Source organism: Pelmatolapia mariae, linkage group LG8 (genome assembly GCF_036321145.2).
Source record: "Pelmatolapia mariae isolate MD_Pm_ZW linkage group LG8, Pm_UMD_F_2, whole genome shotgun sequence".
Classification (NCBI taxonomy): domain Eukaryota; kingdom Metazoa; phylum Chordata; class Actinopteri; order Cichliformes; family Cichlidae; genus Pelmatolapia; species Pelmatolapia mariae.
Window position 1 is genome coordinate 10,633,359 of NC_086234.1, and position 10,743 is coordinate 10,644,101.

General features: G+C 44.0%; 1 protein-coding gene across 1 annotated transcript; it reads left to right on the plus strand.

Annotated features, from left to right (window-relative positions):
- The first annotated feature begins 869 nt into the window (after positions 1–869).
- Positions 870–10,063, plus strand: msh2 (mutS homolog 2 (E. coli)). The gene is made up of 16 exons (XM_063482805.1): positions 870–1,098; positions 2,244–2,392; positions 2,481–2,765; positions 2,959–3,105; positions 3,349–3,498; positions 3,893–4,026; positions 4,501–4,700; positions 4,987–5,096; positions 5,180–5,303; positions 5,725–5,875; positions 5,979–6,076; positions 6,411–6,662; positions 6,850–7,054; positions 7,145–7,392; positions 7,518–7,693; positions 9,452–10,063. Exons 1-16 carry the CDS (start codon positions 891–893, stop codon positions 9,626–9,628), a joined length of 2,814 nt encoding a protein of 937 aa, XP_063338875.1. The 5' UTR covers positions 870–890; the 3' UTR covers positions 9,629–10,063.
- Positions 10,064–10,743: the final 680 nt, after the last annotated feature.

Consider the following 10,743-nt stretch of genomic DNA (forward strand, 5'->3'; position numbering starts at 1 on the left):
AAGATTAAATGAAAGGATTGCTTCATATTCTTGGAAGAAATCCTTTGCATTTAATGACTGCCTGAAGTATAGAACCCATGGATGTGGTCATGAGGTGGTTTCTCCCCTGAGAAGCTCAGCTAAGCCTTCACTGCAGCCACTTTCGGCTGCTTCTTATTTGTGGGTCCCTCTGAAATTTGTTTCCAGTAACTGAAAAGCATCTACTGATCTATAAACTCCATGTTGAGTTTGTTTGATGAAAATCTGGCAACTCTGATCTATAAGAGGTTAATTATAATTATGTGAGTATATATATTATGTTAACTGGTGTTTCTAAATTGCACATAGATTGCCCAGTGATAGATTGGCGACCTGTCCAGCGTGTGCCTTGCCTCTCGCTCTATGCTAGCTGGGATAGGCCCCAGCACCACCCAGGCGACCCTGATAAGGATAAGCGGAAGAGAATGGATGGATGGAAGTCGAAAATTTGGGTCATCATTTCAAAATTTCGACGTAATAACTTTTAGTTTTAATACATTTTAAACGATTTAATCAGTTTTGAGTTATTTACTGAGAAATGTGAGTTAGAAAGTCGATATTATTTATGTTCCGGTGATTACTGAAGTTTTAAGTCAGGTTAGAAAATGTTTACATAACATTAGTGTTCCGAGCTACTGAAGAAGTAGAAGAAGAAGCGAGCGGCGTTCTTGTCATTTGCATGTTTCAGCGACTTACTCGAGAGTTTAAGATCATTCAACCATCTGTTTATACGTGGTTTAGCTTTGAAATGTCTGCATTTGCGAATAAAAAATGTTCCCAGTAAGCGGCCCCGGTTGCGTTCTTGTTTCTATGGGAACATCTCGTCAACGTAACTTCCTGTTTGGTTCTGCTCTGTGGCGGGAGATTCCAGGATGGCGGTGCAGCCGAAACAGAACCTGTCCATGGACAGCGCAGCCGAGCACGGCTTTCTTAACTTCATTTTCTCCATGCCGGAGAAGCCGGACACCACATTCCGGATATTTGACCGTAACGATTATTATACGGTTCACGGGAAGGACGCCATATTCGCGGCGAAGGAGGTTTTCAAAACGAACGGGGTCATCAAGTATTTGGGTTCAGGTACTAGCTTAGCTGTGCACTAAGCTAACTTCAGTTGACGCTTTTAAACAAGTAAGGGGACGAGGGGTGCCTCGGTGCCTTTACTATTAAGCTAACCTAGTTTGTGTGAACGTGTAGCCAGAGGAAGGGTTTCACAGGTTGTAGCTAAGGTGGCTACTATTAGCTGCAGCCCTAGCAGGTCCTGTACGTTCAGAAGCATTGCCATGGCTAATTAAATGTTGGACAGAGTATGTTTTTGTGGGAAATGATGAGGGATCCTCTTACAGTTAAGTGTTTTCGTTTATTGTCTCAGGGACTTTCAAGCTGTTAACTGCTTCTTTTCATTTGTTTAAATGGAGATAAGTCCTTGAGCTACAAATTTCCTGTGAGGTCACTGACAGAAAAACATGGAGAACAAAAACTGCTTCACCCAGATATTAGATGTTTTAGTCTTTATAGCTAGCTGCGTTTCCTTTCTTCTGTGGTAGTTTTCAGCACACAACACAAAAACCTGCATGACTTGCAACTTTGTGTTGACTCTAAATTTTACACTAGGACAAATGATGGAGTTTAAATACCTTGGGTCAACCATGGAGAGCACTGGATAGTGCACAACAGAAGTGAAGAAGGGAGTACCAGGAGGGTGGAGCAGGTGGAGATGGGTTTCGGGGGTGATTTTTGACAGGAGGGTAGCAGCAAGAGTGAAAAGGAAGGTGAAACCTGTTGTGATGTATGGTTTAGAGACAGTGGCATTGAGAACTGAAGATGTTAAGATTTTAATTAATTGGGAGTGATTGGGAGGATGGACAGGATTAGAAACGGTTATATTAGAGGGACAGCTCAGGTTGAGCATTTTGGATACAAAGTTCGAGGGGCAAGGTTTTGACATGTACAGAGGAGGGATAGTGGATGTATTAGACAGAAGATCCTTAATTAGAACTGCCAGGCAGAAGGGGGAAAGGAAGCACACACAGGAGGTTTTTGGACATAGTGAAGGAGGACATACAAAGCAGATGCTGGGGACAGGCTGAGATGGAGGCAGACAATCTGCTGAATAAAAAATGCCACCTGGTCACATGAGATACTTGTGTACTGAAACCACCAGCACTCTGTGACATGAGAAGGACGCATTACAAAGAATTTAACATGTTCTTGTTGGTCAACAGGGAGTCGCAAGCTGGAGAGTGTGGTCCTGAGCAAGCTGAACTTTGAGGCCTTTGTGAAAGATTTGCTGTTGGTGAGGCAGTACAGAGTGGAGGTGTACAGGAACCACAGCAAGAGCAGCAAGGAGCACGACTGGAAGATTGAGTACAAGGTACTGTGCTGGCTATTGAGACATATCAGGGTGGTTTCTGCTTGTTTAAAAAACAACTCTGGATCTTACCTACTGTGTCTAAATGCAGGCCTCCCCAGGAAACTTGACTCAGTTTGAGGAGATCCTTTTTGGTGGGGGAAGCGGCTCAGAGGGCTGTGCAGGTGTCGTAGCCGTGCGGCTTGCAACTGGAACTGATGGACAGCGTGTTGTTGGGGTCGGGTATGTGGATGCAGCCCAGAGGACGATGGGAGTGTGTGAGTTTCCAGACAATGAGATATTCTCCAACTTGGAATCCCTGCTTGTCCAAATCAGTCCCAAAGAGTGTCTCCTAGCCCAGGGGGAAGCCAACGCTGATGGGAGTAAACTGCGTGAGGTATGTGGGCACGGTAATTACTAAACTTATGTTAAATAAATCCGTATAAACATCAGTCTTGCCTAATGGGAAATCTTTAAACGAGTCGTTCTTTTCTTTAAACCAGGCCTGACTTTAAAAAAAAAAAAAAAATCTGGCTGCATAAGCAGAGATTGTGATGCGAGTATATTGTTGTTTTTGTATGTCTGTTTAGGTGGTGCAGCGTGGCGGCATGCTAGTCTCTGATAGGAAGAGAGCTGAGTTCAACAGCAAGGACATGGTCCAGGATCTCAACCGGCTGCTGAGAGCAAAGAGAGGGGAGACTGTGGCGAGCAACACCCTACCTGAGCTGGACAAGCAGGTGAACAACAGGAAAAAACACAAACATTTTGACAAAAGGTGGTGGTTTGAAAAAACTTTTGTCTTTATTTTACAACAACATTTAGAACTAAGTATCATTGGGATCATTAACTGTATTGATAAAATCCCAGTCATAACAGCTTCTGCCAACTAAATGACACACTCAGGCTGAAGGCTGTGTATTCGAACAGGTCACTATGTGGGAAGTTTGACCATAGCGTCCCTTGTGTGGTGTCATTCTCAGGTGGCAATGTCATGTTTGGCTGCAGTGGTGCGTTTCCTTGAACTGCTCTCTGATGAGTCCAACTTCAACTCCTTCAACCTGACCACTCTGGACCTGGGTCAGTACATGAGGCTGGACAACGCCGCCGTCAGGGCTCTTAATCTCTTCCAGGTAAATGACCGGTACCAGCGCCTCAAAGTTTTCACCTTGATAAAAGCACCAGAATAACAGAAGTGTTATTTTCTCGGCTCTTTGTGGTTGCAGGCTCTGTAGGAACTGTGGTTCTTGAGATTTTCAGTCTCTTGTTGTGCTAGAAAAACAAAAAGATGTGATTTGGAGAATCCAAAAGCACAAATTTGGGAATGAACAGCAAGAAATTTAGAAAACCAGCAATCCTTTCAAATTCTAGTAGCTGTGACATGTTGAATTTTATTGACTGAGCCTGTTTTTTTTCTGTTATGTAGAAAATACGTATGACTATGATAAAAATATTCCCAACGTGTCCGTGCATCACTTGTGATTGATCTGTTATATTCACGATTAACATGCAAATTGTATACTTCAGGGTTCACCTGACGACACCACCGGAGCTCACTCGTTGGCCGGTTTGTTGAACAAGTGCCGTACGCCGCAGGGTCAGCGGTTGGTCAACCAGTGGATCAAACAGCCCCTCATGGACAAAACTAAAATAGAGGAGAGGTAATACAGTGATGATGGAGGGTTTCTGTACCTTCAACAAATCCAACTTAGCAATATGCCAGGTCTGTAGGCGATAAGACCTCCTAGTCAAACATCTTTAGCTTAACAGTCATTATACATTTAAAGGAGGCATTTAAGGGAATAGAAGTATGGTATTATGAATCAGCCCTCATGTTTTTATAATTTGACAGGAAAAGTCGAAATAGATGCAGAAATTTACCGATATGTCCCCATACATGGAAATTCTGAACTGAACTTTTTTAGGCAAGTTTTCTTGTAATTTCTTTGAGTAGCCTTCAGGAGTATTTCTCCAGGCTTCCTCGAGGACTTTCAGAGGTCTTCTTTGGATGTTGGCTGCCTTTTGTTCTGTTCTCAGTCAAAGATGATTTCATACTGCTTCGATAATGCTGAGGTCTGGGCTCTGGGGGAGGCCGGTCTACAGGACTTACAATTAATGAGGACATTTTTGTGCAGGCTTGACCTGGTGGAAAGCTTTGTGTGCGACTCTGTGCTGAGGCAGACCTGTCAGGACGATTTGCTGAGGCGGTTTCCCGATCTTCATCGAATGGCCAAGAAGTTTCACCGTCACACGGCAACGCTGCAGGACTGTTATCGCGTCTACCAGGCTGTGAGCCAAATACCGACTCTTATCACTGCTCTGGAGAAATACTCGGGTAAGCTGCAGCTGATACACTGTTTACCTCACTCTACAATCTGTTTTGCAGGCTGCACGAATGCTGTCTTGTTTGCTTCATACAGCTGATTTGACAGTTTCTTAATTGTTGTTATTTGGAGTCCAAAGATCGTTGTTGCTTTATCGTGCTGACTGTGTGTAAACAAAGGATGTTGTTTTTCATGGAACTATTTATGTATTGAATCAGATGAATTCAAAACTGAGATCTGGTCTGCTTCAAATCATTTTTAGCTAAAATTTAGGCTAATACTTTGTTTGTGTTGCAGGTAGCTACAAGGTTCTGCTAAATGCAGTATTCCTCTCGCCTCTCAGAGACCTGCAGACTGACTTCACCAAGTACCAAGAGATGATTGAAACCACACTGGACATGAACCAGGTCTTTTCATTTGCTTCAAAGTATTTTGCCCTCCGTTTGCACACAGCCTGTTGTGCATTTGACTTATTTCTTGTTTCGTGTAGATTGACCACCACGAGTACCTGGTGAAGGCGTCATTTGATCCGGTGCTGAGTGAGCTGAGAGAAAAGATGGATGTGCTGGAAAAACGCATGCAGACCGTGCTGAACAGTGCAGCCAGAGAACTAGGTGATTACAGTATATACATAATATAAAACAATAACCTTGACATTATTAATTGGTATATACAAAGAATCTGTTCTCAGAGGAATAACTTGTGACAGATTCTAATGTAATTCTTTACTATGTAAATCACTGCAGTGAAAGTATGGCATGAATATAGTGATAAATAACTATAATAATTTTTTTCTTTTAATTGTAATTTAAACTGTGTGTGTGTGTGTGTGTGTGTGGTTTCCTAAATAGGTTCTCTGGATATTTATGTTAATGAGCTGTTGAACAGGTGTACCTAATATAGTGGCTAATGACTGTGTGTCCTAACTAACCTGGTGCTGCAGCATCCTTGTGAAAGGCAGGTGACGTCCGTCTAAAGGAAGGTTTCCACTTTGGCTTTTATGCTTGAACAGATTGGCGTAACTTTGTGTTTCAGGTCTGGAGGCGGGTAAAACCGTGAAGCTGGAGTCAAACGCCGTGCTGGGATTTTACCTGAGAGTCACATGCAAGGAGGAAAAGAGTCTGAGGAACAACAAGAAATTCACCACGCTGGATGTGCAGAAGAATGGCGTGCGCTTTACCAACAGGTGTGCCTCACCGCGCCTCTAATGTCAGCATCACATGATGCTGCTCTTTTTTTCTTTTTTTTTTGCCATCTGATGATTCACGCCGATGAATGTTCGCTTGCAGTAAGCTGAGCTCTCTGAACGAGGAGTACACCAAAAGCAGGGAGGAGTATGAGGAAGCCCAGAACGCCATCGTCAAAGAGATCATCAACATTGCCTCAGGTGAGGAATCTCATCACATGCTGCTCACTGTCTTCTCAGCATGGCATCGATTTGAACAGCAGAGGAAACGATTGTATCCGGGTTACGTGAAAACTGGAAATGTCATAATTGCATGAAAGTTGCTTTGTGAGACCTTCGTTTAATTGATTTCGTTCACATTTTCTGTAAAGGTCAGTAAAATCTGCAGCACTTTGAATTTTTGCATAGACGTTGAAGAACTGGTGATGTTGCGGTCTTTCTTTTATCAAATACAAAATCATTTTGGAGCCTGCACATGATGCGGTCTCCCGCCTGCGATGGTTCATTTAAGGCTCTAAATGTTTTAAACCGTCAGGTTACGTGGATCCCCTCCAGACGCTCAGCGACGTGATAGCGCAGCTGGATGCCGTGGCGAGTTTTGCCGTCGCATCGGTGTCTGCTCCTGTGCCGTTCGTTCGGCCTCAATTCCGGCTCTTGGACCATGGCTGCAGGCGCATGGAGCTGCTGCAGGCCAGACATCCCTGCATGGAGACGGATGCAGACACTGCATTCATACCTAATGACATCAGCTTTGTCCAGGGAGACAAGAGCTTCTATATCATAACAGGTGAAAAATAAGCACAGATTAAGTCAAGGGTGGATTTAAAGGCAAATTCTCCCATGTGGGCTCTCTGGCTGTCATTGATGATGAGACCCATCACTGTAAAAATCAGCCCTATGTCGTAATAAATGCAGCTTTTATTAAGTGTTGGAAGTACCTCGATAATCATTATACGTTTTCCAAACCTTTGCAGGGCCAAATATGGGTGGCAAGTCCACCTTTATCCGGCAGGTGGGTGTGATCGCATTGATGGCTCAGATTGGTTGCTTTGTGCCATGCGAGAAGGCGGAGCTTAGCGTGGTTGACAGCATCCTGGCAAGGGTGGGTGCAGGAGACAGCCAGGTGAAAGGAGTTTCCACCTTTATGTCCGAGATGCTAGAGACGGCCGCCATTCTGCGGTAAGAACAGACGAGCTTCATTAATAGTTATACAAATAACTGATGAGCGGATACGGGAAGATTTTCTCATTGTCTGTGTTGTTGTTACAGTTCGGCCACAGAGAAGTCGCTCATCATAATTGACGAGCTCGGCAGAGGCACGTCCACCTACGACGGCTTCGGTCTGGCCTGGGCCATCAGCGAGCACATCGCCTCCAAAATCGGCTGCTTCTGCCTGTTCGCCACCCACTTCCACGAGCTGACGGCGCTGGCAGCTCAGCAGCCCACCGTCCACAACCTGCACGTCACAGCCCTGACGTCGCACAACACGCTCACAATGCTGTACAGAGTCAAGCCAGGTCAGCATGCAGCACGTGGTTTCGCTCGGGGTTAACGCAGCTTTGTGCTTTTAAAAAATATTAATCTCAACAAATGATTATGATCAGCCCAGAGCGCCTTTAGAGTGATCCGTCTCTGTCTTCAGGCGTGTGTGACCAGAGTTTTGGAATCCACGTGGCCGAGTTGGCTTGCTTCCCGCCGTCAGTGCTGGCCGCTGCGAAGGAGAAGGCGGAGGAGCTGGAGGAATTCCAAGAACCTGCAGGAGATGAGTTGGAACAGGAGGAGGAGCCCAAGGCTAAGAGGCGAAGGACAGACAAGCAGGTAAAGCTCAGATTTCCACTATTATACCATCACCATAATCTAGACAGAGCGGTGTCCATAGTGACATTTATTTAACATTTCATAAACACAGTACATTGTTGGTACAAATGATGTATTTGTCTACAAATCATCTTCTTTCAGAAGCAGGCATCCGTGATTTAGATGCGGTGCTAGGCGATATAGGGACGCTTTTCTCTTTTTTGGTGTAGATTTCCCGCTGAACCATAAATGGCGATTTTGAATTTTGTGAAGGAGATACTCTCATGGCTTGTTGAGTGATGCCGCTGACCGGCCAATAGGTGGAATGCAGTCTGTTGGTTCCCCCCCCCGACCAGACGCTAAAAAAAGTACCTGGTAACAGGGTCTGCCGCCCAATGGGACAACCATAAAAACACAGTTGAGCCGAGCAAAGTTGGTACTAGTGGAAAAGAGGCATAAATGTGCGTTTGTGCTGCAAACGGAGATTACTAGTCTTCCTAATAATAGCAGATTTTTATTAAAAGAAGTGTAGAGACCAAAAGTCAGGGCAGGGGGCAAAAATAAGAATACACTTGAAGCTGTCCAAGGAGTGAGAGCCTGTTAGAGGGCTAATACAGAGAGTCAGACAACCATTCGCACTCACACCACTAACTGCATGTCTTTGGACTGTGGGAGGAAGCCGGAGACCCCAGAGAGAACCCCTGAGGACAAGGGGAGAACGTGTAAACTCCACAATGAAAGGCCCTGGCCAGATGGTGGAGTTGAACCCATGACCTTCTTGCTGTGAGACTAATCACTGTACCATCATTTTGCCCCATTTCTGTTGAGCTTAGTCTCTGGATGCATTAAAGAAGTCTTGACCTGGATATCTACTGGCTCTGAGAGTCTGAAATACTGGCCTTTGCCCCCAGAGGACAAGTCATCAGACTTCAGCCTATTGAGTCCTACATAGATTAACATTATCTTTTGCACTAGTTTGCCTGACTACAAGCAAAATGATTGCTCAGTGGCACTGAAACAATGGTAATTTCTGACAATTTAGTTACTCACAAGACTTCATGTGCAGTTCCGTTTTATCTCAGCTGTTTCACTGCAGAGCCAGATGCGATAAGAAATTTTCCTAAGCCAGATCCAGTAGCACAAACTTGAATTCCCCCGTAACAGGGGAAATATTAGTCGGATTTTAGAGTGGCAGAAGCTCTGGATCTTTTAAAAAGCTGAAGACGAAAACAGGATGGTGTCCACAGCAGGATAATGAACAACACAAGTCAAGATCCACATCGGACTTTCTCAGAAGGTGCGAGCTCAGGTGCTCAGTCCTTCAGTAAATAAAACTTCTATTGAAAATCTGCGGTTAGACATAAAAGTTAACTTGAGGCTCTCAGAACTAGAAATCCTTTTCTAGGGAAAGTCACCACCCCAAAAGACTCCTGGCTGCTACAAACAGCTCTGATAGTTCCCAGTGTTACTAATTACTGACCATGAAGGATAACAGAACTGTCGCTTTGAGCCCTTTTCCTCTTTTGATGTTTTAACACTGTAAAAAGATGGGTATTTTATTCTCCACGGTAAAGGAATGTAACAAGCATAGCAGTATAAAGAAGAGTAAAAAAATACACTTGTTGCTGTGTTCTTATAGATAGAGGCAGCCAATCAGAAGAAAGTTGACTAAAAGGCAGCAAAAGCGCCTCGTTTCAGAGAGTAGAGCTGAGGTCCATTCAGAAACCAGAAGAGAGAGTTTGAATTTCTTGTAACACCCATGCCCTGCTTATTTTTCAGGTGGGTGAAAACCTGATCCAGGACTTTCTGCAGAAGGTGAAGTCACTTCCTCTTGCCACCATGGCTGAGGAGGAAGTGAAGGCAAAGCTCAGGAAAATGAAGCAGAAGCTGGTCGCCAAAAATAACACGTACATCAGCGAGATCCTCGCACGCTGCGTTCCTGTTAAAACTGCTTGATTTTTAAACCCCTAGCCGCTGTCTGCTCTGCAAAGTTAAAGTTCATCACTGTAGCGAAGAACACTAGAGTGCTTATACTGTAGTTTTCCAATAAAGGATTTTTTGTCCCAGTTATTTTGTGAGATTGCTCTGTCGCTTAGCCTCTAAGAAGTTTATGTTATTGGCCTTAATGCAGATCGGTGACACCAGTAACTTGTGTGTCTACTGTTGGTCAGGAGGTTAGATAGCTCAGCTCGGGTAATACTGTGTGTATAATTGAGACTAATTGCTTAAAGAGCTCTGATGACTCGATGCAGTATGGCTAATGAAGTTAGTTCTGGTGGTAAATCACATTGAGAACCCGTCTCATTGCAGAAATGTTCACATCTAAATACATTACCATATGATAGCTGACTAACAGTACTTATCTGCTTATCCAGGTTAGAGTTGTAGGATTGATACTGATGAGTTTTGGCACATCATTGTAAAACTTGTTCATTATCACATCTGCTTTATTTTGGATCATATTTTTTTTTTTTTAAACTCCAATTACAATGCGTTTTTTTTTTCTTGTTGGAATAATTTAAAACTGCTGAATTTGGCTGGACGCACAACTTCAGGAGTCCTAATAGTGCCAACATCTTTTTCAATTTTGAGGGCACTGAAAAAAAATAGATTTCATTTATTATTCACTTAGCAAGTGAAAGGTTACTGGTCAGGAAGGGCATCTGGCATAAAACTGCCAAATGTAGCACTAATGCTGTGGCAAGGAAGTAGCTGAAAAGTAGTCCTCACCTTATTTAACAACCTTATTATGGACAGTGGACTCCTTTGCACTTCATAACTTATCCCGACTGACAGTGTACACTCTTCCATATGTGGGACAGTCCCTTAAGTTCAGGTACACAGGTCTTATACACCTCTGTTCCTTCAAACTAATCCTGGTGTAATTCCAGATCCAGCTTTACAGTCTGCAAAAAGTACTCATTACTGTGGCTCAGTCACACTAGAAGGAGGCAACCTCCTTGCGACTAGGAAAAATCTGTCAACATTACATGCCCAGTCACAGTAGCTGCAGAGACTGGGCAACCAAAGGTGGTCACCATCCACCTCTGGGTGACCAGTTTCGGGTCACC